General features: G+C 48.8%; 2 protein-coding genes across 3 annotated transcripts in view; both read left to right on the top strand.

The window, feature by feature from the left end:
* The window catches only part of ATP1A4 (ATPase Na+/K+ transporting subunit alpha 4), a 38,752-nt gene extending 25,971 nt beyond the window's left edge, over positions 1–12,781 (top strand). Inside the window, exons 17-22 of one of the 2 annotated variants that reach the window (XM_003811891.4) lie at positions 15–138; positions 1,054–1,199; positions 5,197–5,327; positions 5,444–5,545; positions 9,786–9,877; positions 10,181–12,781. In XM_003811891.4, coding sequence (XP_003811939.1) covers positions 15–138; positions 1,054–1,199; positions 5,197–5,327; positions 5,444–5,545; positions 9,786–9,877; positions 10,181–10,209 — 624 coding nt within the window. In that variant the 3' untranslated portion in view covers positions 10,210–12,781. The other variant, XM_034938342.3, reaches the window with a different exon arrangement.
* Positions 12,782–13,102: 321 nt separating this feature from the next.
* Positions 13,103–25,381, top strand: CASQ1 (calsequestrin 1). Its single transcript, XM_003811885.5, has 11 exons — positions 13,103–14,535; positions 16,323–16,407; positions 17,268–17,368; positions 18,511–18,622; positions 18,960–19,033; positions 19,395–19,525; positions 21,067–21,112; positions 22,175–22,229; positions 22,451–22,551; positions 23,349–23,423; positions 24,737–25,381. The coding sequence occupies exons 1-11, from the start codon at positions 14,257–14,259 to the stop codon at positions 24,866–24,868; spliced, it is 1,191 nt and encodes a 396-aa protein (XP_003811933.1). The 5' UTR covers positions 13,103–14,256; the 3' UTR covers positions 24,869–25,381.
* The last annotated feature ends 350 nt before the right edge of the window (positions 25,382–25,731 follow it).

The following is a 25,731-nucleotide window of genomic DNA, read 5'->3' as shown; positions in this document are numbered from 1 at the left end:
CCTCCATCCTCCAGGTCCCTGCCATCTCCTTGGCTTATGAGTCAGCTGAAAGCGACATCATGAAGAGGCTTCCAAGGAACCCAAAGACGGATAATCTGGTGAACCACCGTCTCATTGGCATGGCCTATGGACAGATTGGTGCGCCCAGAGGAATGAGGGTGGAGGGAGCAGGGAGTGGTTTCCCCTGCCTGGCAACGTGAGCCATCTCAGTTTGGAAGTCAGGGAGATATTTTCTCAGCAACAAACTGTGCTAGGCCCTGAAAACACAAAGAACCACTCATCTCTGATCTGCCCTTGACTTAGAGTCCAGTACAAAAGGAACAAACATACATAAAATGATAGCATCTCCAAGTGCCAAGTAATGAGTATAGACAGAACATACTACAGGATTACAAAGCAAGCAGGCTCACCATTATGAGGATAGCCAGAGAGGCCTTATGCAGGAAATAGGACTTAAACTTGGTGTGGGAGAGTGGGGCTTAGACTAGTAAGTGTATGGTCAGGTGTGGGAGACCAAAGGAGTGGGGAATTTCATATGGCACAGTTAGAGAAGAGTGAATAAACCAGGTTGGTAGAGCCCTTAGTCTTTATAAAGTAGTGAAAAATAAGACTGTAGACAGAGATATCATTTGTGTTGGGGTCAGCCTTGACAGACATTTGAGAGTCATTAGAAGTCTTTGTTCTTGAGTTTCCAGGTGCAATGGTATTTCAGAAAATAGGGTGAGTGATGAACAGAGTAAGATCCTGGCTCAAAAAAAAAAATTGGGAGAGGGAATCAGTGGCCTCTAAAGTCCTTTTTAGTTTTAAGATTATGTGATTCAAAGCTGACTCTGGGTCAGAGTTTAGAAACAAATGTCAGGGCTTGAAGGAAAGTCCCACAGAGATGAGAGATGACAGGCTTAGGCAGCTGATGGCAAGATTCTTCCGCATTACTCTTCAGACACACACCAGCCCAGCCAGAAGCAAGTCCCAGCCCCCAGCCCTCCCCTGGCCTACCTTTTGGGGCCCTTCTCTGAACCAGGCTCCCCTGTCCTGCAACTCTGTCATTCACAGGGATGATCCAGGCTCTGGCTGGATTCTTTACCTACTTTGTAATCCTGGCTGAGAATGGTTTTAGGCCTGTTGATCTGCTGGGCATCCGCCTCCACTGGGAAGATAAATACTTGAATGACCTGGAGGACAGCTACGGACAGCAGTGGGTGAGTAGAAGGGATAAGGTAGGAGCTGAGACCAGTAAGAGTGAGAGTGACAGGGGAGAGTGGGTGTAGCAAATTTTTTAAGAGAGAAGAAGGGAAGCACCACACAAACAGAGCTGATGCCTTTTCTTCAGTCCTGTATGAGCCTTCTCACACTTGCCCTCCGTCTTCAGCCACAACAGCAAATCCTCTTCTGTTTAGCATAGGCTCATTCTGGTTGGCTCCTCCTGTCTGTTGTCTGGCCCTGCCTGTCTGAGTCCTTTGGCTCCTTGGAGTCTTTGTCATATCAACTTTTCTGAGCCGGTTTCTCTTTTCCCAGGTTTCAACCATGATTGCCCCAGAAATAAATGCTGGGTCCTCTCCTCTTATACTCTCCCTCCATGAGAGTTCAAATGATATGATTTAAAATTTGAGGCAGGGTGCAGTGGCTCACGCCTGTAATCCCAGCACTTTGGGAGGCCGAAGTGGGCGGATCACTTGAGGTTGGGAGTTGAGACCATCCTGGCCAACATGGAGATACCCCGTCTCTACTAAAAATACAAAATTAGCCGGGCGTGGTGGCGCATGCCTGTAATCCCAACCACTCGGGAGGCTGAGTCAGGAGAATCACTTGAACCCGGGGGGCAAAGTTTGCAGTGAGCCAAGATCACGCCATTGCACTGCAGCCTGGGCAACAAGAGTAAAACTCTGTCTCAAAAAATAAATAAATAAATAAATAAATATAAAATTTGAAAACCAGCTGGGCACAGTGACTCACGCCTGTAATCCCAGCACTTTGGGAGGCTGAGGCAGGCAGATTACAAGGTCAAGAGATCAAGACCATCCTGGCCAACATGGTGAAACCTCATCTCTACTAAAAATACAAAAATAAGCTGGGTATGGTCGTGGGTGCCTGTAATCCCAGCTACTCAGGAGGCTGAGGCAGGAGAATCACTTGATCCCAGGAGGCGGAGATTGCAGTGAGCCAATATTGCACCACTGTACTCCAGCCTGGCAACAGAGTGAGACTCCGTCTCAAAGAAAAAAAAAACAAAACCCTGAAAACCTATTTTCTTTGTATATCCCTTCCTAATCATTCTAAACCTTTTTAACCTAGAGATACCTCTCTATAGTTGTCTTTTCTAACAACCAAGATGAATGAGGCTCAAACTGAAGCCCTCTCCCCAACAATATGTGTTTAAGAATTTTAGTAGGTATGCTTTTTTGGTATCTGTGATACTCCTGTCCCAGTTTCTAAGACAGTGGGTCATGTGACATGTGACAGCAATTATTGCTAGAATTGTAGCATCATAGAGGACACAGTAAATTTTCATCATTCTATAGATGAGGAACCTGATCTAGGAAGATTCTGTAACTTGCTCAAAGTCCCACAGTGAATCCCTAAAAGAGCTGGACTTGAATTCTGGACTCTTGATCCCTGCCCAGCACTTTCCCACTTCACCACGATGTCTCCAAGCCAAGCCAATTGCAGGTTTCTCAAATTGTGTTCAAATCTGAATTGTTGGGAAAGTGCCCCTCACATACAGTTGGCTTCCATTAGCTGAGGCTGTAAGGCCATCAGATGTCAATATTCCCAGCTATTAACACTGCTGCAGGATCCAGTGACACCCAAAGTTCTCATTGCTGTGTACCCTGCCAACATCTCAACTCCCAGCTCAAGCCCTTGTTTTCCATCTTGATACTTCCTCCCTGCTGCCAAGATGCAGCATAACATAAATTTACTGACAATAAATTAAAGGTAATTAAAAGTAATTTGAGGTAAAAAGTTAAGAATTCCCCCCTGCACATTGAAGACATCTTGAAGTGTCACAAAAATGTGTTGAGAACAGTTGCCCTGAGCAACAAACTCTACAAAGGCGTGTCCGTGTCTCTTCTATGACTGTAATTTTCAGATAATCTAGTATAGAGCCACCCACCCGGGAAGTGCATGATGCACTGCTAGAAGCAAGGATCGCTCCTTACTTTCTAAATATCTTTCATTAATTCCAGTGATTCCCTCACTCATTTGTTCATTCAGACAATATTTACTGAGCATCTTCTATGTACCAGGTACTGTTCTAGGGCCTGGGGATATGATAGTGAACAAAAATCATCAAGTTATTGCTCTCATGGAGCTTATTTCTAGTTAGGGATGGGAAGACAGATAATAACCAAATATATAATATATTTAATCAAAATATTGTAAGTCCAAGGGGGTCCAAGAAGTGTTGGAACTAGAATACTAGAGTGAGATGGAATTATAAAAATGCTAGTCAGAGAGAGAAAGATGCTTGAAATTACAGAGAAATAATAGGTATTGGAAAGGATAATATCTAGAGTTTAAGGATGGGAGCAAGCAGCCCAGGTGGGGAGTACAGGACAACATCATTGGAGGAGATCAAGGAACTGTGAGACCACGGCATTGGAAGGATCATCAACATGGACATTTCAATCTCCAAAAACAAGGACAGAAGTAATCGTGGAGTAACAGTGTCGGAAGCTAAAATCTTCAAGAAATGATAGGGAGTGACGCAGGTAACGGCAACTGACTGGTCTTATTCTAAGTTCCATGCTCGGCCCATCAATTTCCAGCCTTTGTGTTCTATCGTTTAAGGCTCTATATTCCTCTCCAAGTACCACTTTACCACATCCCGTGGGGTTTGATATGTAGTATTTCATTATTGTGCAGTCCTACATATTTTCAAATTTATTGGATCTACGAGTTATTTATAAACATGCTGTTTTAGTTTTTAAAACAGAAGCTTTTCTCTCCAGTCTAATTTAGATGCACCTCTTCTGTGTTCCCATAGCCCTCTGCAATCTCTCTCTTATAACCTGTCTATTGCGCTGACATGGTTAGCATAATTATTTTCCCCACTAGACTCTAAGTTCCTTAAGTGTAAAGTGTGAATGAAAGAACAAATGAATGAATGAATGTCTCCTATCTGATACCACTCTTTGGGGTATTTCTTTCCCCCCTGTATTCACATTGTCCTCTGGCCCCACCATCCTTTCTTTCTGACCTATATCCCCTGACTCTGCCTTCTTCCCTTTTTTTTTTTTTTTTTTTTTTTGAGACGGAGTCTCACTCTGTCGCCCAGGCTGGAGTTCAGTGGCGCGATCTCAGCTCACTGCAAGCTCTGCCTCCCGGGTTCACACCATTCTCTCGCCTCAGCCTCCCGAGCAGCTGGGACTACAGGCACCCGCCACCACGCCCGGCTAATTTTTTGTATTTTTAGTAGAGACAGGGTTTCATTGTGTTAGCCAGGATGGTTTCGATCTCCCGACCTCGTGATCTGCCCACCTCAGCCTCCCAAAGTGCTGGGATTACAGGCATAAGCCACCACACGCCCAGCCTGCCTTCCTTCCTAACTCCACCTTCTTCTCTTACCCTATCCTTCTTATTAATTCAATCCATATTTATTGAGCCATGCTACATGCCATCCACCGAACTAAGCACAGGGAGAGGACATAAAGCTAAATAAGGCAAGTGCTTGTTCTTGAGAAGCTCTCAGTCAGGCAAGGAAAACATAAACAAATCATGATACAACATGAAAAGCACTAAAACAGAGACATCTGTGAAGTGCTGTGGGGTCTAAAGAGTGAGGACCTGTCCGGGCACAGTGAGTCACGCCTGTATTCCCAGCACTTTGGGAGGCAGAGGCGGTCAGATCGCCTGAGGTCAGGAGTTCGAGACCAGTCTGGCCAATGTGGTGAAACCCCGTCTCTACTAAAAATACACAAAAATTAGCTGGGTGTGGTGGCAGGCGCCTGTAGTCCCAGCTACTCGGGAGGCTGAGGCAGGAGAATTGCTTGAACCCCAGAGGCGGAGGTTGCAGTAAGCAGAGACCACACCATTGCACTCCAGCCTAGGCAACAAGAGTGAGACTTAGTCTCAAAAAAAAAAAAAGAATGAGGACCTGACTCAGCCCAGGGGTCCTGGAAGGTGGGAGAGGAAAGAAGCCTTCGGGTGTACAGAATCCCCTTCTGACACTGTCTCCTCTCTCCCTGCTGTCTCTAGACCTATGAGCAACGAAAAGTTGTGGAGTTCACATGCCAAACGGCCTTTTTTGTCACCATCGTGGTTGTGCAGTGGGCGGATCTCATCATCTCCAAGACTCGCCGCAACTCACTTTTCCAGCAGGGCATGAGGTGAACATCCCACAAAACAGCCCCAGCACTCTCCCAAGCCCCACACACCAGGACATGCCATTTCCCCCTGCCTTTTCTTCTCCCTCCCTGCCACACCCATGAATGTTTCTTCCCAGAAACAAAGTCTTAATATTTGGGATCCTGGAGGAGACACTCTTGGCTGCATTTCTGTCCTACACTCCAGGCATGGACGTGGCCCTGCGAATGTACCCACTCAAGTGAGTAAGGGAAGGGATGCAAGCAGGGGATGTGCAGGCACGGGGGAGCATACAGAGGAAGGGTGTGTTTCACTAGGATTGTCATGAGCCAGGAGCTGCCTGGATACATGGAGCTACATGTACACTCAGTGATATAAGGAGAGTCATCTGTGCTCTGATAAGTGGATCTTATTTAGGGAGATATTAGAGACTGTGCCAAATGATCACAACCCACTAGACACACAAATTTAGCAGACTTACCAGTGTTTAACAGAGTGAAATCTTTTTCGTGATGATGTGTGCTGTAGTTGTCCAAGGATACATATTGCTTGGAGCTGAAGTAACCATAAAAATAGCCTAATCTATGCTTAGCTAATTCTGTTGTACTTATGCAAATATGTTTTAATGTATATGTATGTGATCGTGCCTACTGAAATTCTTATTGTCTGGTGCCTTGTCTTGTTCAACTCCAGGTTTTTGCTTTGTTTTGCTTTGCATTAACATTAGTATAGGCTTGATGTGGAAAAATTTATATTTAAAAATGTACAGAGAAAAAAGCAAATGTTCCATTCCACTCCCATCCCCATTACCCAACCCAACTTGCATAGGTAGCCTCAGTTAAGGATTTAGTATGTATTCTTCCAACACATTTCTTTATTTTATTTTATTTTTTATTTTGAGATGGAGTTTTGCTCTTACTGCCCAGGCTGGAGTGAAATGGCACATTCTCGGCTTACTGCAACCTCTGCCTCCCGGGTTCAAGCGATTCTCCTGCTTCAGCCTTCCAAGTAGCTGGGATTACAGGCACCCGCCACCATGCCGGGCTAATTTTTTGTATTTTCAGTAGAGACGTGGTTTCACCATGTTGGCCAGGATGGTCTCGAACTCCCAACCTCAGGTGATCCACCTGCCTGTGCCTCCCAAAGTGCTGGGATTACAGGTGTGAGCCACCACATCCAGCCTTCCTCCAACACATTTCTCTGCATGTCTCTACTCTGCTCACCTTTCCATCCCTTGTAATGTTTTACACGATGTTTTATACAATGTAGGCACTCAATTAATGTTTAATAGGAGACATTGGCACTGGCCTTAGACACTCACAATCCAAGGTGGAAATCTCAACTCTACTATGTATTATTCTGTGGCCTTGGACAAGTATGGAACCATTCTGAGCCTCAGCTACACCTGCAAAGTCTCAATAATACACTCCAGGGATGGACCTTGCAGAGTGTTGTGAGATTTACACATAGAAATGGGCATAAAGCACCAAGCATGCTTAGGTCATGGTAGATGCCTTGTTACTAGTAGCTTTATTCTTGCTGTTATTAATGCCATTATAGACATAATAACAAATGTGGTTGGTATTATCTATGCTTTCAAACACTCTGTGTACACATTAACCATAAAACTTAGCACCTAATATTGCGATTCTGTATTCTGTGTGTGTGCGTGTTCACCCTCTTTTCTCTGATTCCCCTGAGCTCCTTGAGAGCTGCTTGAGACCAACGTGTTATCATTTTTATTTCCCCAATACCTAACACAGACACAGAGTACATAAAACAATTGTTTGTTGAATGAAGCGGTGGGGTGGCTGTTTGTGTAGAAATGTTTATATTTGTGTGTGTGTGGAATGAGCCATGACCTAGGCTTGTACTGTCCAATACAGTGGCCACTATCCATATACAACTATTGTGCTTTTGACATATGAGACTAGGGAGACTGGGGAAGTAAATTTGTAATTTTATTTAATTTTAATCAAAGTCAAAAACTAAAGCAATGTTTTTCTATATTATAACTTCATTATTTTGGTTGGACTACATTCCCCTTCAACTGTTGAAAATAATTTTGTATCTGACTTCAAACATTCTGTCAGTGAAAAATATTCACTGAATTTCCAAGACTTAGGTTGAGAAGAAGAATGTAAAATATCTTATTGATAATGCTTTTTTTTTTTTTTGAGATGGAGTGTCACTCTGTTGCCCAGGCTGGAGTGCAGTAGCGCAATCTCGGCTCACTGCAAACTCCGCCCCCCTGGTTCAAGCAATTCTCCTGCCTCAGTCTCCTGAGTAGCTGGGATTACAGGCACACGTCACCACGCCCAGCTAATTTTTGTATTTTTAGTAGAGATGGGGTTTCATCATGTTGGTCAGGCTGGTCTCGAACTCCTGACCTTGTGATCTGCCTGCCTCTGCCTCCCAAAGTGCTGGGATTACAGGCGTGAGCCACCGCACCCGGCCTTGATAATGCTAATATTGAGGCTGGGGTGTAGTGGCTCCAATCACAGCACTTTGGGAGGCCAAGGTGGGGGGATCGCTTAAGGCCAGGAGTTCAAGACCAGCCTGTACAACAAAGTGAGACATCGTCTCAATAAAAAAATTTAAAACTTAGCCAGGTGTAGCGGTGCACACTGACGGTCCCAGCTACTCAGGAGGCTGAGGCAGTAGGATTGCTTGAGCCCAGGAGTTCAAGACTGCAGTGAGTTATGATTGTACCACTGCACTCCAGCCTGGATGACAGAGCGAGTCCCTGTCTCTAAAAAAAAATTAAATGTAATTAAAATAAATAATGTTTATATTGATTACATATTTAACTGATATATTGATATCAGTTTTTGATATATTGGGTTAAATAAAAATATTATTAAAATTAATTTCATCTGTTTCATTTTACTTATGTTAATGTGGCTACTAGAAAGTATTAAATTTTACATGTGGCTCACATTATATTTCTATTGGACAGTGCTGGTCTAGGCCATTTCTTCTGTCATCCAAGGGAACAACTGCTGTCCTGATTCAACCCCTCCCCAGAATCCATCTTCCTGGTCTAATTATAAAAAGAGGTTGAGAAACAAAACAATGTCCCCATCTTTGTAATACAGAAGCATCAATATATTCGCCGACAAAGTATCCCCACACTAAATGTCTCAGATAGACCCCTCCTGCTCAGACAACCTCCCCTTTGTGGGCACAAGCCCTAGAGTATGCAGAGAGCACAGGGGTCTCCCTCAGCGGCTCCACAAAAGTTGGTAGAGAATCCTGTGAACATTGCATATACTTCTAATATGACATTTATCATATTATATCATCATTGGCTTTTTTTTTTTTCCCCGACGAAGTCTTGGTCTCGCTCTGTCGCCCAGGCTGGAGTGCAGTGGTGCGATCTCAGCTCACTGCAACCTCCGCCTCCCGGGTTCAAGTAATTCTCCTGCCTCAGCCTCCTGAGTAGCTGGGATTACAGGCGCATGCCACCATGCCCCGCTAATTTTTGTATTTTTAGTAGAGACGGCGTTTCACCATGTTGGTCAGGCTGGTCTCAAACTCCTGACCTCATGATCCATCTGCCTCGGCCTCCCAAAGTGCTGGGATTACAAGTGTGAGCCATCATGCCTGGCTATCACTGGCTCTTTATGTTTCTGTCTCGTGCCTCTCCTCTCCACTCCCGATCACTAATCCCACAGGATTTGACCTCCTCAAAGGTAGGGCTCAGGCCGGGCACGATGGCTCATGCCTATAATCCTAGCACTTTGGGAGGCTGAGGCGGGCGGACTGCCTGAGCTCAAGAGTTCAAGACCGGTCTGGGCAACATGGCGAAACCCCATCTCTCCTAAAAATACAAAAAAATTGGCCAGGCATGGTGGCTCACACCTATAATCCCAGCACTCTGGGAGGTCGAGGCAGGCGGATCACAAGGTCTGGAGTTCGAGACCATCCTGACCAACACGGTGAAACCCCGCCTCTACTAAAAATACAAAAATTAGCCGGGCATGGTGGAAGGCGCCTGTAGTCCCAGCTACTCAGGAGGCTGAGGCAGGAGAATCACTTGAACCTGGGAGGCAGAGTTTGCAGTGAGCCGAGATCAAGCCACTGCACTCCAGCCTGGGTGACAGAGTGAGACCCCATCTCAAAAAAAAAAAAAAAATTGCAAAAAATTAGCTGGGCGTGGTGGTGCACACCTGTAATCTCAGCTACTCAGGAGGCTAAGGCATGAGAATCGCTTAAATCCGGGAGGCAGAGGTTGCAGTGAGCCGAGATTGCACTCCAGCCTGGGCAACAGAACAAGACTCTGTCACAAAAAAAAAAAAAAAAAAAAAAAAAGGGATCAACCAGATCTTATTCAACTGCACTGTCTCCAGCACCCAGCACAGTCCCAGGCACACAGTAGACACAAGCAATGAAACGTGCAATTCCTGTGCATTGCCCTCTGCACCTGTCCTCTGGCATCTGTCTCTCCTGCCATGCTGACTGGCTCTTGCTCTCTACAGGATAACCTGGTGGCTCTGTGCCATTCCCTACAGTATTCTCATCTTCATCTATGATGAAATCAGAAAACTCCTCATCCGTCAGCACCCGGATGGTGAGGCTCCCCTGGGCCCCGCTCTGACTGAGTGGTCACCAGCCCCCTGACTAGCTCTCCCATCCCACCTAGTCCCTCCAGACCCACCACTGACTTTCTCCCCTCCTCGCTGCCAGCCTTGACTGTGCCTGGAGCCGAGACCTCTCTACCCCTTGGCTGCACCCCTCTGCTCCATCTGACCCTCAGTGCCCTGTGTTCCAGACCTCCCACCTCCAACCTTGTCCTTGCTTTCCCTTCTGCCTGTCTCCCCTGGATGCCTCTAATTCCTTCTCCCAGTTCACGCTGGCCTCTTCTCTTCCACAGGCTGGGTGGAAAGGGAGACGTACTACTAAACTCAGCAGATGAAGAGCTTCATGTGACACAGGGGTGTTGTGAGAGCTGGGATGGGGCCAGAGATTATAAGTTTGACACAACATCTGAGACACTAGGATGAATTATCTTGGATGAGAAAGATGGGCAATCCTGGGCTGGCTTGAGGGAATCATGGGCAGAGGATGAGGTGGGCTGAAGGGAAGCCCAGCCTGCATCTAGCTGGAGCCCCGCAGGGAGGGGCATGGTCCTGCTGAATCCCGTAGCCAGTCTAGACAGTAAATGTCTGGAAAAGCCCTCACCAGCTGGATGTGTCAAATCTGATCTTGGGGAAGTGGGGATTACTGTGAAGCTCCCTCCACAGGTCTTCATGATGACCAGGCTGGGGAAGTGTTTTAAGGACCAGAGTCAAGGCTGGGATAGGATCAGTATCAAGCATCCTTGCCCTTTAAAGTCACTCTCCGAGCCACTGGACAGCAAGGACAGGGCAAATGACTGCCTCAAAATTCCAGCTGAGATCAGAGAAATGGAAGGTGGGGGAGAGAGGAGCAGCTAAGTCACACGTGGGAAGAGGGTCCACAGCATCCGCACAGGGGGTAGGTGGGGTGGAGTCATCTGACCCCACCTTGCAGTTCCTGAGACCAGCTTGCAGACCACAGCGCTGTGGTGCTAGAAGAGATCAGATTGCATCAGTGAAAAGCCTGAAGTCCAGAGAGGTTAAATGACTTGGGAATGGCCATGTGCTGAGTGTTGTCCCTCATCTGAGAAAGGGACAGGTAGGAAGGACAGTCTCCAGGCATACTGGTGGTCCCTGCCCTCTACCCTCGGTCATCAGGGCTCCTCAACCCCATTCTGACCCTCAGCCTGTTTTCTCTGGTGTAGCCTTGAGATAGAGGCTATAACAAGACTTTCTGAATCCCTGTGGCCTTTACTGTGAAGCAGCCGCCCCTGCTCTGCACGGGGTGATGGACTTTCCCAAGAGCCTGGCCTCTGTGCCTGGGCCCAGGTGCATTCTCAGATGAGTGAAAACTCGTGGAGGGCCTTTCTCTCCTGCCCACCTTCGTCTCAGCATTTCTTCCTTCCCCTTCACCCGCTCATTCACTTTTGCTCTGTGAGCCCCTCCACTGTGCCATGTGGGTCAGTTCATTCTCAGGCCTCTTTCAGAGTAGAGCATTGGCTGTTCCCAAATGTGTACAGGGTGGAAGAGAAATGCTAACGAAAGCTAGGGGAACACCATCAGCTATTTCCACAACAAAACACATGTACTAGGTGTCTGCACACTACACCTAACACTGGGACGAGGGTTTTATATACACACCATCAAGAAAGTCACATAAATGTTTCCCTACCACCCACTCCATGTTACCCAAGAAGAAACCAAGGTCTGTCCATTTTCAGAACGTGGGCCCTTAATCACTTTCAGACTAGTCTTTCAGTGAGGGCTGGGCCAAAAATACACAAAAACAAAACAAAGCAAACAAAAAAAATAGGCTAGTGATGGGGAAGGACCCGGGGTGGGTCTGGAGGATGAGAGGCCATGAGCTAGCAAAGAGAAGGCCATCATGAGTATCGCCCGCCATTTTCCCTACATCAGGCCCCTCCTCAGAGGTCTCTCTCCCTCTTCTCCTCCCTCTTCCATCACAAGGTCTCCTAGGAACAGTGCTATATCAGCCTGGGGTCCTTCCCCAATTGCTGACATCGCTGAACCAGACCCTGGAAGATCAGTGGGCCAGGGTATATGTGAGTGAGGTGGGAAGCAGGAGCACAGAGGGGCCAGCTCCTCAGGTTTCAGTAGCAGGAGCTTCAGGTGTCTGGTGGGTTAAAAATACAGAGGCCCCAACTCACGGTCATTTGATACCAGTGGCTGAGGCTTCTCAAGTCCAAGGGCCTGAAGGGAAGGAGACTGAGTAGAAAGTAGACAGAGTGAAGCATCAAGAGAGAGCAGTGGGGGCGGGCGCTGGAAAGGGGAAGGGTGGGACTGGAGCCAGAGAGGGCAACGAGAGGGAACGGGATGGATGGCAATGTCCGGTAGCTGTAGGAAAGGACCAGGAGATGGAACAGACTTGCCACCAGAGTCCCATCTCATACTCTTGGGGGTACAAAAGGTCAGATTCAAGATGGAACAAGTTTTATGCTCCAGCGTCTCTGTCCCAGTGTCTCCCGCCTCCCCTGGAATGCAGAAGTGAGAAATCAGGGCTGGACATCACCTAGATCATCTGCTTCTGGGCAGGCCTCCCCATCTCACCTGGCTGCCTTTGCTCTGGCCTTGGGGCTTTCCCATGTTAGCCACTCTTCAGGGAGACCAGGATATGGGCTTCTGAGGTCTCTTCAGCTCCAATGTGCTGTGCTTAGGCTAGCTCCAACCTCTCCTGCTACAGTGACAGCTGTCCCTCTTGGCCTCACTCCTGCCATGCTTTTGAGATTTTCTGTGGCCTTCCATGTTCAGCTGTGTAAGGTCCACCACACAGACATGTGGAAAAGTTATTCTGCTAACATAATTACATGCCCCTCCCTGGATGCAAAACAAAACAAAAAAAACACCACTGTCCCTCTAGAATCAGAGATACCTCAGGGTGCAGTGGCAGCATGTGACTTTGATCTGACCCTCTATGGTCTCCCTCATGCCTCAGTTTACCTGTGCATAGTAAGAACCCTGGAGGGCCATGAAGAGGATCCTTCCTTCCTACGTATCCAGAGTTAAACTCACTACTCTGTCCTCACCCCCAAGCTGGATCCAGAAGTTTAAGCCCCTACTCGCCCATCTCTGCTTTGGATCTCGGGTGCACAGAATTAATCATCAGTCTTGGTTCAGGGCACAGGGTTCACCTCTTCATGCTTACCTAATGTTAATTTTTTTTGCCCTGGTGTCAATACCTGATCCTCTTTGTCTTGTCAAGACATGGGAATAAATAGTAGCTATTCACTCTCCTTGGAAGCATGCAGCCTGGGAAAACCTCCCTTCCCACTGTGCCCCAGAAAACCGAGTCCCATAGGATCAGGGTAGGGAGTGCACACACAGGTGGCAACCAAAGGACAGTCCCCTTCTCATTGTGGGCTTTATGGGCAGAGAAACCCCAAACCCACATCTCTACAGGACAGGATCTGGGCCAGCCCTGTCCTTCCCTGCATTCCCAAGTTAGGAGTGCTGAGTGAAGCAAAGGAAACTGGCTGGAGCTGAGCCAGGTTGCCAGTCTTGGACGCGGCTCCATCTTTTATTCAGAGAATGACCTCATCCTTGGTCCTGGTTCTTTAAAAGAAAGTGGAGGGGGTCTCTTTCCTGCAGCCTGGCTTGCACTTTTATCGCCCCACTCTCCTACATAGTATCAAAGAATCAGAATCAGACTTCACCTACAGAAGATTCCCAGGCTTTAGGACATAGAGCCAATACCACATTTGTCCCCCTTTTGTCCTATATTATCAATTTAGCCTCTGACTCAGTTAGCTCCTCCTCTCCACTGCATTTAACTTCTAATTACCCTTGCCCTACCCTCGGCCCTCCCTAATTACCTTTATACCTCCCCTCCCCCAGCCCCAGCTTCATTTACCTCCGACTCATCTGGTCTTATTTTTAGCTCCGGCATCTCTCCTTTTCCTTTCTTAATATGGCGATGAGCTCTTAGGCCAGTGTGGGGACCGGGGCTGAGGTGCCCTGGACACTGGAGGAGGGGGAGGGAAGGAGCCCCTGGGAGCCTGGGGTAGAAGTGTAGGAGGTGGGAGGATTCCGGCCCGCATGGAGCTGTCCTGGCCTCAGAAGGTTATCCGTCTCTCCTGCCAACCATGGAGACATATTTAGACAGGACCAGGTGGGGACTGAGGGGTGCCAATTTCAGGGGGCAGCTCCGGTTCCCTCCCCGCCCCCTGCTCCTATTCCTCCTCCTGACCCTTTTTCCCTTGGCTCTGTCGGCAGTTTCTCCAGGACCCAGCAGTGCCCTCTGTCCACTGCTCTGGGCCATTCCCCAATCCCCCCTCCCACTTGAGCCCCTAACTCAGAATCTGGGACCCAGGGGCCCCTCCCTACCCCAGCTAACCTCTTCTGGACCAGGAGAGCCAACCCAGATCCCACTACCTCCATGAGTGCTACAGACAGGATGGGGCCCAGAGCTGTGCCGGGTCTGCGGCTGGCACTGCTGTTGCTGCTGGTGCTAGGGACACCCAAGTCAGGGGTACAGGGGGAGGAAGGGCTGGACTTCCCTGAGTACGATGGTGTGGACCGTGTGATCAATGTCAATGCAAAGAACTACAAGAATGTGTTCAAGAAGTATGAGGTGCTGGCACTCCTCTACCATGAACCCCCCGAGGATGACAAGGCCTCACAAAGACAATTTGAGATGGAGGAGCTGATCCTGGAGGTGAGTTGGGGGCACTGCAGGCCTGCAGAGCATGTCTAGCCCCTCTCCGGAATCCCCTATCCTACACCCATGTAGCTCTTTGAGGATGGGATCTGGGGGTGAGGGGCAGTGTGGTAGGACCCCTGTCTTGACCAACAGGATGCAAGTGGCATGTGGCTTTAGTCAAATGAGAAACAGAGTCTCAGGAACCCAAAAGTACTATCAGCGTCAGGAAACCTTTAGCAGGGGTGCTGCAGGAAGAGCTCCCCTCCCTGCTATAGGAGGCTGGTAGTATTTGACTTAGGTTTGGCTAGGACAGTGAGGGTGAAAAAGGGAGGTACTTGGACGGCCAGGGGAGAACAGCAGTGTATATTGCACCCCCCTACCCCACCCATCTGCTTAGCCAGAACACATCCTCTCCACATACTTCAGGGGCTGCACCCCAAAGAGATCCAAACTGAGTGTAAATGTAAATGTTATGATACTTGCATGCCATGTTTAAATATCTCCTAGAGATCATGCCTCCCATTGGACTCCCAGTCCCCTCTCTCTTCCTTCTCCCTCCCTAATTCCCCATTTGTCTCCATTGGATAAGCTGGATGCCCTCACTGGAAAATTCTTATGGTTGCAGGAGGTGTCAGAATGTCTTCCCCAATCTTCTTTTTGTGGGAAAAGTCTTCTCACCTCCAAAATGACTTCAGGCCCAAAGGAGAAAGAAGTTATCATAAGAAAAGGAAAAAAACCTATGTTTGGGAATGTGTTCATACACACACACCTTTAGGAAATGGGATGTGAGTTTTCTTGTCCAAGCTCCTGTGGCCCCTTCTCCGGCTTGGCATTCAGATAGGCCTCAGCTTGTCCAGAGCTTGGAGCATTTCAGGCTGAGACACCAGAACCACAGGCTCTCATTTTGTGCACCCCTGCTGGGTGCTAGAACCTGCCATCTGATTAATGAGCCGAGTATTTTTATCGTGAGTGCTCAGTATCCCTGGCCATCCACCTGCCAACTGCCTCCCTTCCCCACCCCTCTGAGAATCACAGTACCTGAGTCTGTGCTGAGTGGGGGTAGAGCTGCAAGCTGTGCCCACAGCAGAGAAAATCAGGGTTGAACGCTAAGCTGGAAGGCTTATGGGGGCAGGGACCTCCAGGTGTGACTGTCCACAGCCTAAGGACAGGCTGAAGTAGAGTGCGAAAGGGGAAAGTTGGGCCCTGATGGGGAGAACTGTCCAGTCGCTGTCAGTCTCTCTCCCTCTAGGGGGTAACAAATGGTGACCTCTTATCTCAGCTCTCTGGCCTTCCCCACTCCTCAACAACGTGACCAGACCCACCACTACCCTCCCACCCTCCAAAATTCTTCCCATTGGGAGTCACTCTGAAGAATCTCAGGGACTTCCAAGATCAACCCCACACTGAGCTTGGCCCTTGACCAGGGACAGGGACCTCCAGGTGTGACTTGAGCAGGATGGAATGCAGGACTCAACCCTGAAGGAGGGAAGGGGCCCTCAGTCACTCTGAAGCCAGCCTCCTCAGCACCTCTTAGGCACTGGGAAGTATTGAGTGCAGTGTCTTCAAGTCCAACATAACAAGCACATTGCAAATGAGCAATCAATATTCATGAACTAAGTTGAGCCAAAAACAGAACTGTGTGGCTGTAGGGAATTTGGGGGATATTCTGGATCTTAGCAAAGGGTCAAGGTCAACACTTATATCTCCCGCACCTCAACTGACCCAACTTGAAAGCATGAGAGGGAGAATAGGGGATAATAAAAATTCCAGGGGCTAATTTTAATCATAATCCTTCCCTCCAGTTAGCAGCCCAAGTCCTAGAAGACAAGGGTGTTGGCTTCGGGCTGGTAGACTCTGAGAAGGATGCAGCTGTGGCCAAGAAACTAGGTAAGAGAGGGGAGGGCAGGGGAGGGGAAGGTGGCATTGAGACAAGGGGAGGCTTAGCGCGGAGGACCTGTCAGGCAGTCCTTGGGATCCGAGGGGCTTGGGAATCTCTCAGATTTATGTCTATTCTAAAAGAGGGGGTGAGAAAACATGAGGTTGGGAGGGTTATGGCTCGGAGACTCTGCCTCTCTATTCCTTATGAAGTTCCATGCTCAAATCCCAGAAAGAGGTGGGGGAGGCCTTCTTTATACTTACCTTAAAACATGGCTAGGTGCTGGAGGGAAGGGGAGTCGGGGAATACAGGCGGGGCTGGCCAGACCTCTGCAAACTCCGCTTCCAACCCCTCCCATCCAGAGCCATGGTTGTTAGAGCAGCCAGCCACTAGGGAGCAGCACAGGCTTGAGACGGGATTCTGGACATGAATGGGGGAGGGGTGGTCAGTAATAATGAAGTCATCTGGTCAGTAATAGCAATTAAAGAGCTTGACTGGGAACCAGCTACTAGAGTGCTCAGAGGGGGTGGCATGAATACTTATCTCTAGTCGTTGCGGTCAGAGAAGGGGAGAAATACTGCTAGAATCTACACCTCTCTATTCCCTCCCCTCACCCTACCTGATCCCCCAGCTACTCCCTAGAAAGCTCTGGGGCCACGCTAGCCCCCTAGGCTTAATCCAGGGGCAGAGATCTCAGGCCTGTCGGCCTCTGGGTCAGAGGAGGTGGGTGGGGCAACGGGCCCATGAGGTGGAGCATGTGGGGCCCCGGTGATTATCAAATGGGCTGTGGCCGAGGATTTGGACCTTGAATCTGTGGGAAGCCTGGGATCATGGCTCACCACCCCATCCCTGCGCCCGGCTCACTCCCTAGGCCTAACTGAAGTGGACAGCATGTATGTATTCAAGGGAGATGAAGTCATTGAGTACGATGGCGAGTTTTCTGCTGACACCATCGTGGAGTTTCTGCTTGATGTAAGGACTCCCCTGGACCTGACGGCCTTGCTTGAAAACTCCACTGCCTGCCCCCTAGTCCCTACCAACCCCAACCTGACATTGCACACACACACCACACACACACACATACACCACACGCACACACACCATACATACACACACACACACCACCTGCATACACACCACACATATGCATGCACATGCACACAATAGGTCACAAATCACCTACACACCACACACTACACATAGGCACCACATGCACACCACACACACTACACACACCACACACACATCATATACATACCACACACCCATCACACACATATCACATGCACACACACACCACATGCACACCACACACTCCACACACATCACACACCACATGCACATACACAACCACACACCACACATGCACACACACCACATCCATGCCACACAAATGCACACACCACACACGCCACACATGTACACACACACTACACACATGCACACACATCACACATATGCCACACATGCGCACAATAGGCCACACATCACCTGGATACCACACACTATGCATATGCACCACATGCACACCACACACACGACACACACCACACACACACCATCCATACACACCACACACACAACATATACATGCCACACACCCACCAGATATATCACATGCACACACACCATACATGCGCACACACACACCACATGCACATACATACCTGCACACCACACATGCACACACTACACACATGCACACACCACATGCACACTCCACACATGTACACACACCACACATTCACACACATCACACACATGCCACACATGTACACAATAGGCCACACATCACCTACATACCGAACACTACACATATGCACCACATGCACACCACACTCATACCATCCACACACATCACACACACATCATATACCTACCACACACCCACCATACATATATATCACATGCACACACACACCACACATGTACACCACACACTGCACACATCACACACTATACACACACACGCACATGCAACCCCCCACACACACACCCACACACTGTCAACATCTAGCCCCCTCCTCCAGTTCCCCAGCCTTCTTTTCCCTAGGTCCCTTTCTGGTTCTACTTGAGGATAGAAACTCTCTTCCTGCAATGTCCTCCTCTTTCAGGTCCTAGAGGACCCTGTGGAATTGATTGAAGGTGAACGAGAGCTGCAGGCATTTGAGAATATTGAGGATGAGATCAAACTCATTGGCTACTTCAAGAGCAAAGACTCAGAGCGTGGGTAACCCTCAGACTCCACTGTGCCCCTCTCTGGATCCCCATCTCACCTGTCCTCCCACCTCCCCACATCACCCAGTGTCTCAGCCTCTACCTCTGCACTTCCCACCTCTTCCTCCGGCCGTGGTCAGCACCATCAACAGCTCTGACCTCCCTGTACTCTGGGGGTTCCCAGACAAGCACCTCCAGTATTCCACCTTCCTCTCACTCTCGAAGAACTAGAAGGGGTGGGTCTCAAAATGAACCCTGCCTGAAAAGAATTGGGGACGATAGTGGGGGATGATTCCCAGGCAGACCCTGGTTTCCCCAGAGACTGACTCTGCATTCCACCCCCCAGATTACAAAGCCTTCGAGGATGCAGCTGAGGAGTTTCATCCCTACATCCCCTTCTTCGCCACCTTCGACAGCAAGGTTCTCCTCCCCGCAGCTGTATTGGTTCTGCCTCATGTCCTGAAGCTGTCCTCCAGTTTCCTCTCCCAGAATCGATGGCTGACCTGGTCCCTTCCTACGTGCTGGCACTCCCTACCCGCCCCCCCCCCGTCTCCTCCCACTCCATAGATTTAGAGCTGAAGAGGGGCTTTAGATGATCTAACACCCCTCTCATGTTAAACCCAACCCCAGGGAAGTTAAGACACTTGTCAGGTGTCACAGTGGCAGTGACAAGGATCCCGGCTTTCTGACTCCCTTCCTAATATTTGTTCCCCCATTATACTGCTTCTTGACATGACCCTGTGTCTCCTGCTCCACTCCCCTCCTACCCCCTCTCCCAAAGGTGGCAAAGAAGCTGACCCTGAAGCTGAATGAGATTGATTTCTACGAGGCCTTCATGGAAGAGCCTGTGACCATCCCAGACAAGCCCAATAGCGAAGAGGAGATTGTCAACTTCGTGGAGGAGCACAGGAGGTGGGGACCAAGGGCAACCCTCTCAGCGGGGTCGGCTCCTCCTTGGGCTAGAACACACTGTGTGAGATGGGCTGGGGAAAGCTTAGCCAACCGGGAAGCCAATCTTGCCTGGAGATGAATACACTTTGGGCACCAGTGCTCTCTGATACACTGACAATTTTGCACAATATTTTATACCCCACTACTTAGCCCTGAGCCCTACACCGAGAGGGTCCTTCATAAGTGTGTATAATTCAGTGTGAGGTTGATTGAGACTTAAATAATCTCTGTCAACAAATGAGTGCTGACTGCCTGTGGTGGGGCAGGAACTGCAAGGTACTTTCCATCTCTATGATTATATTAAGTCCTTTTAACCTCAGTGAAAGGTTCTACAGGTAATAAGTGTCAGAGCTTTTAACCCTGATTTTAACCCTGATGCGTCCCATGTTTGTTCTTTTTTTCTTCTTCTTCTTTTTTTTTTTTTTTCCGAGACCAAGTCTTACTCTGTCCCCTAGGCTGGAGCGCAGTGGCGCCATCTTGGCTCACTGCAGCCTCCGCCTCCCAGGTTCAAGCGATTCTCCTTCCTCAGCCTCCCAGGTAGCTGGAATTACAGGCACGCCACCACACCTGGCTAATTTTTGTATTTTTAGTAGAGATGGGGTTTCACCACGTTGGCCAGGCTGGTCTCAAACTCCTGACCTCAAGTGATGCGCCTGCCTTGGTCTCCCAAAGTGCTGGGATTACAGGCATGAGCCACTGCGCCTGGCCCCATGTTCTTTCTAATACAATATCGTACACCAATGGTTCTCTACAAGGTGGGAAGGCATGGCGAGGTGGGCATAGGTTTTTGCCCTCCAAAGGATGTTTGGCAATGTCTAGACACATTTTTGGTTGTGCAGAGTGCTACTAGTATTTAGTGGCTAGAGCCCAGGGATACTGCTAAACATTCTACAGTGCACAGGACAGCCCCCTACTACAAAGAATTATCTGGCTCCAAATGGCAATAGTGCTGAGGTTGAATAATCCTGCCGGGCACTCACACATAATTCCCTTCCTTCATAGTAGTCCACAGCTGGAAATATCCAATCACTCTGTCCCCCAGGCTAGTGTGCAGTGGTGGATCACTGCAAGCTCCCTTGCAGTATATACAGTACTTACTCTCTCCCATACTACTGGCTCCCTTCATCAAGGCAGGAACATGCTTGCCTGGTTCAACCGTATGTACCCAGCACCTAGCAGAGTGCTTAGAACATATCGGGCACTCAATCATAGTGAGTGAGTGAATGAATGAATAAATTAATGAATATCCTGATGTCCAGTTCTTGCCTTTCTCCCCCAGTCTCTCTTCCAGTCCCTTGCCCACCCTCCCCTCTCCCACCGCTTTAACCATGCAATGAGCCGGGCCTGGTGCCCAGAGTTGAGGCCTTGCCAGATGGCTTTGTTGTAGGCTACAAGCTGTCTGTGCCCTGGGCCTGACCTAGAGGCAGCCTCTGCTACAGGACCCTCTGGAGGGGGCATCCTTCTAACCCACTGAGTAATGACACTCTGTCTGTCTCTTCTAGATCAACCCTGAGGAAACTGAAGCCGGAGAGTATGTATGAGACCTGGGTGAGTGCCTCTGGCCAGGGTCAAGCCCTCAGGGAAGCATGGGTGCCAGAAGACTCAAGTCCTAGAAAAACCCCACCCTACTGCTCCTCAGGCCCATTTTTAGAAAAAACAGTGCACTGACCAGCTGGGTGTGGTGGCTCATGCCTGTAATCCCAGCACTTTGGGAGGCCAAGGTGGGTGGATCACGAGGTCAGGAGATCGAGACCATCCTGGCTAACACAGTGAAACCCCATCTCTACTAAAAATACAAAAAAAATAGCAGGGTGTGGTGGCAGGCACCTGTAGTCCCAGCTACTTGGGAGGCTGAGGCAGGAGAATGGCTTGAACCCAGGAGGCGGAGCTTGCAGTGATCCGCCACTGCACACCAGCCTGGGGGACAGAGTGAGACTCCGTCTCAAAAAAAAAGAAAAAAGAAAAAACAGTGCACTAGCAGCAACTGAAGGATTTCTACGCTGAAGAATGTGTGAGGAAATGGGAGACAGACATAATTGAAGATGACAAGGGAAGAGCCTCAAGCCTGGGGATAAAGGGATTATCAGAGGAAGTGTGGGGCCTTGGAGCTGAAAGGAGTGTCACTTGGAAAAAGGTCACCATCACAAGAATATATATGGCCAGGCTCAGTGGCTCACGCCTGTAATCCCAGCACTTTGGGAGGCCGAGGCAGGCAGATCATCTGAGGTCAGGAGTTTGAGACCAGCCCGATCAACAAGGTGAAACAATGTTGTACTAAAAATACAAAATTAGCCAGGTGTGGTGGCGCATGGCTGTAATCCCAGCTACTCAGGAGGCTGAGGCAGGAGAATCGCTTGAACCCGGGAGGCGGAGGTTGCAGTGAGCCAAGATCGCGCCATTGCACTCTACCCTGGGGGACAGAGTGAAACTCTGTCTCAAAAACAAAAAAAAACAAACCCCAAAAAACAAAAGAATATATCTGGTCCTGAAGCTGGACTTCCACAAAATTGAGGTTCAATGAACATCTAGGATCTGTTCTGGACTCCTCAACTTCAGGGAGTATAGTAAGTTCTTCTCCAAAACCCTGTTCTCCTTCTTACCCCCTGACAGGAGGATGATATGGATGGAATCCACATTGTGGCCTTCGCAGAGGAAGCTGATCCTGGTGAGGGAGGAATACCGGGTTGGACTGGAGGGAAGGCAGGGGGAGGTGGGTGTGTTTATTGGAGCATGGGCCTCACTAGGAGGCTTTCCTGGGAGTTTGCAAACAGCCTAGGGCTAGACATGTGAAGCTTGGGGAGCAGGGAGGTAGCTCTGCACTCCTGTTTCATCTGGGTCCCTTTCCTCTCTACACACCTCATACCTTGCACTTGTGTTCCCTCCAAGATGGTTTCGAGTTCTTAGAGACTCTCAAGGCTGTGGCCCAAGATAACACTGAAAACCCAGATCTTAGCATCATCTGGATTGACCCTGATGACTTCCCCCTGGTAAGAGGCACAGCTCAGGCACTGCTATCTTAAGGTGGGGCCTTGGACTGTGACATCTTCTTAGTGAGGGCTTTGTTTCAGAGGTCCCATCCCCACCTCCTAGCTGGGGGGCCCTGGGAGGGTATGCGTGTTGCATGCTTAAGGGCACTGTTGGCATGGAGGGCATCCTGAGCAAGGGGAAACAGGACGGACATCACACACATTCCCAGAGCAGAGGCTGGATGGGTAGCTCAGGTGCTAGGGCTGACTCCTAAAGAAAACCAATGTTGTGAGGCACAATAGGCCTGCACATGGGTATACACACTCAATCATAGAATCATAGCACAGAGATTCCCTGTTTCAGGAGATGATTTTGTTCTCAGCTACATTCCCAACACCTAGCACTCGCTGTTGAATGAGTAACTGAAAGAACAAAGAGAAACGTGAGAAACATTGGCACTTACCAGGTATACTTGCCTTATTTTAGAAATGTAAGATCTGAGGGCCAGAGAGAAGTGACTTGACCTTGAACACAAGGATCTGATCCAGGATCAGAACAGGGTTTCCTATCCAGTTTTCCTCAGAAAAGAGGGGCCAGTGCGCCCGGCTGACCCTCCCGATTCTCTCCCTTTAGGATTTCTCCTCTTTTGCTGTTTAGTTCTACCCTTGCCTTGATGCCCTCACAGGTGGACCTGTCCCCATCCACTGCCAGTTCGCACTGTCCCCTCTCCATCCCTGGGCTGACCCTCACACTCATCCTCCTGGATTCATGTGCTCCCTAGTATCTATTAAGTTGCTGTATTTTGATCTCTCTACAGCTGGTCCCATACTGGGAGAAGACGTTTGACATCGACTTGTCAGCCCCACAGATAGGAGTCGTCAATGTTACTGATGTGAGTTTCCTGTCCTCATCCCGGGTTGACCCCCGACTCTACTTCCTAGCATAGCTAGCTCTCCTCCTCTCTGCTAACTAGGAGTTGGGCCCTTCTCACAGGACACAGACATGCCCAGTCTAGTGGCTGGAGGGAGGGGGAGACTTAGGATCTGAATGTGGGCCTGTCCCACATGTTGGAATCAGTGGCTCATCCTTCAAGGCCCAGTTCAAATTCTTTCTCCTCTGTGAAGTCTTTCCAGATCTCCCATTTAAAATCATTCCCTCCCTGGCACTCCCAGGGCTCAATAGCCATTGAGAACATGACATTTAAATGGCTATTTATGTATTATGTGTGTCTCTTCCAGTAGATTTTTGAGCTTGTTCAGGGCAGAAGTCTTCTTATGCACACACAGTAGGTGCTTCAAAACTGCTAAGTTGAACTGAATGAGCCACAGTCTCTGCTTTCATAGAATTCTCAGACTAATTAGAGAGGCAGGTGTTCCATTAACTACAAGGCCAGATCTGATAAACTTTATAATAACGATACAAATAAGACACAGGATCACATTGATTTCTGCTTGACAGAATCAGAGAAAAGTTTAAGAAAAAGTGATATTCAAAATGGAGATTCTACAATGTATACGATTTCAACAAGTGATGATTCAGGGAAGTCATTTCCAAACTGAGGAAAAAGCAAGATCAAAAGTTAAAAACAGGAAAATGAATATCAGGTTCCCGGAAAAGGCAGGTGGATTTTTATGGTTGAGAGTCTAGAGATCACTGAGAATGGTACTAGAAAAGCAGGTTATGAAAAGCCCTGGGGCCAGGGTAGTGGCTCAGGCCTGTAATCCCAGCATTTTGGGAGGCCAAGGTGGGAGAATCACTTGAGGCCAGGTGTTCAAGGCTGCAGTGAGCCATGACTGCCCCTCTGCGCTTGAGCCCGGGCAATAGAGTGAGACCATGTCTCTTTTAGAAAAGAAAGAAAGAAAGAAATGTCCTGAATGCCGAAGAGTTGCTAACTTTATTCTTATAAGCCATGAAGAGCTACCAGTGGTTTTGCACCAAAGGCATAATAGGGAAGTTCAGTGTGGCAAGAGCACGGAAGACAGATTGAAGGGAGAAGGTCTATTTGCCAATCCAACTTTTCTTCCCACTCTCACCTGTCACTATTCTAACCCATACCTTCACCTGGACAGTTTCCCTGGCCTTTGGCAGATGAAAGGAAGGGACTGAGAATGTAGGGAACGATGTACAGAGTCCAGTGAGTGGGAAGACAGATCCTAAGACTCGGGTTGGACTTAGCTTCCGTCCCCTGCCTGTGCCATCTCCTAGGCGGATAGCGTATGGATGGAAATGGACGATGAGGAGGACCTGCCTTCTGCTGAGGAGCTGGAGGACTGGCTGGAGGATGTGCTGGAGGGCGAGATCAACACAGAGGACGATGACGATGATGATGATGACTAGTTGCTATGGCAACCATCTTTCAGCCCCACTGGTGTTTTCATGCTCTCTCCTGCCTTCCCTTGTCCTTCCCTGAGTTCCTCCAGGGAGACTAGGTTATTCTCTGCCATAGAGCTAACTGGGGTCTATATGCTGGGTGCTGAGACACTGATCCCCCTCATTTGATGAGCAAATGAGCTACTTTTCCCTAGACACCAGGCCAGCTCTCTCTTATCTGACTTCTGTTTCTTATCCCATAACTTACTTGTATCTATTATGTGTCTCTTCCATCACTCTCCATACTCTTTCTTGTGATTCTCCTCTAGCCATATATATGGGCCCCATCTCTGTTCTGTTCCCTCCATCTATGCACAGCTTTCCCCCACTCTCTCTAATCCTGTATCTTTCTGACTGTCCTGTCCTTGGCCAGAAGGAAGGGAGAATACTGTGTTTGGGACTGTATCTCAGCAATCACTTGTTAATGTATTTGGGTCAAATGAGAGGCCTCAATAAAGACATCTGGGGCAGCATGAACAAGTGTATTTTGGTGAAGTCTCACCCCTGTGGCAGGAGGAGGTGGCCACTGATGGGGAATTCAGATGTGGGTGCCTTGCTAGGGATGAGCTGGGGGACTCTTATAGTGGGGACTGGGGTTCCTCCAGGCAGCTTTCCCAGAGAAGCCTGGATTGTTTATCTGCTTCAAGTCAACAAGCCTTTTCTGAACACATGGTGTTTGTCCAGGGCCACTGCTAGGCTCTGGGAGAACAGAGAGTGCTAGGCCTGTCCCTGATCTTGAGCTGATTAGCCTCACGGAGAAGTCAAGACAAGCATACTAAACAATCGAAGAAGAATACAAAGCAATATGTAATTAAGTGATTATGTGCTGC

The sequence above is a fragment of the Pan paniscus genome, chromosome 1, assembly GCF_029289425.2.
Source record: "Pan paniscus chromosome 1, NHGRI_mPanPan1-v2.0_pri, whole genome shotgun sequence".
Lineage (NCBI taxonomy): Eukaryota > Metazoa > Chordata > Mammalia > Primates > Hominidae > Pan > Pan paniscus.
This window is presented reverse-complemented; position numbering and strand designations above follow the sequence as displayed.

Bases quoted from the DNA above. Each gene is read 5' to 3' on its own strand.
- CASQ1 (XM_003811885.5), top strand. From the start codon at position 14,257: ATGAGTGCTACAGACAGGATGGGGCCCAGAGCTGTGCCGGGTCTGCGG. The intron at 17,369-18,510 runs GTAAGGACTCCC...CTCCTCTTTCAG, and splicing joins TCGTGGAGTTTCTGCTTGAT to GTCCTAGAGGACCCTGTGGA. The intron at 18,623-18,959 runs GTGGGTAACCCT...TCCACCCCCCAG, and splicing joins CAAGAGCAAAGACTCAGAGC to ATTACAAAGCCTTCGAGGAT.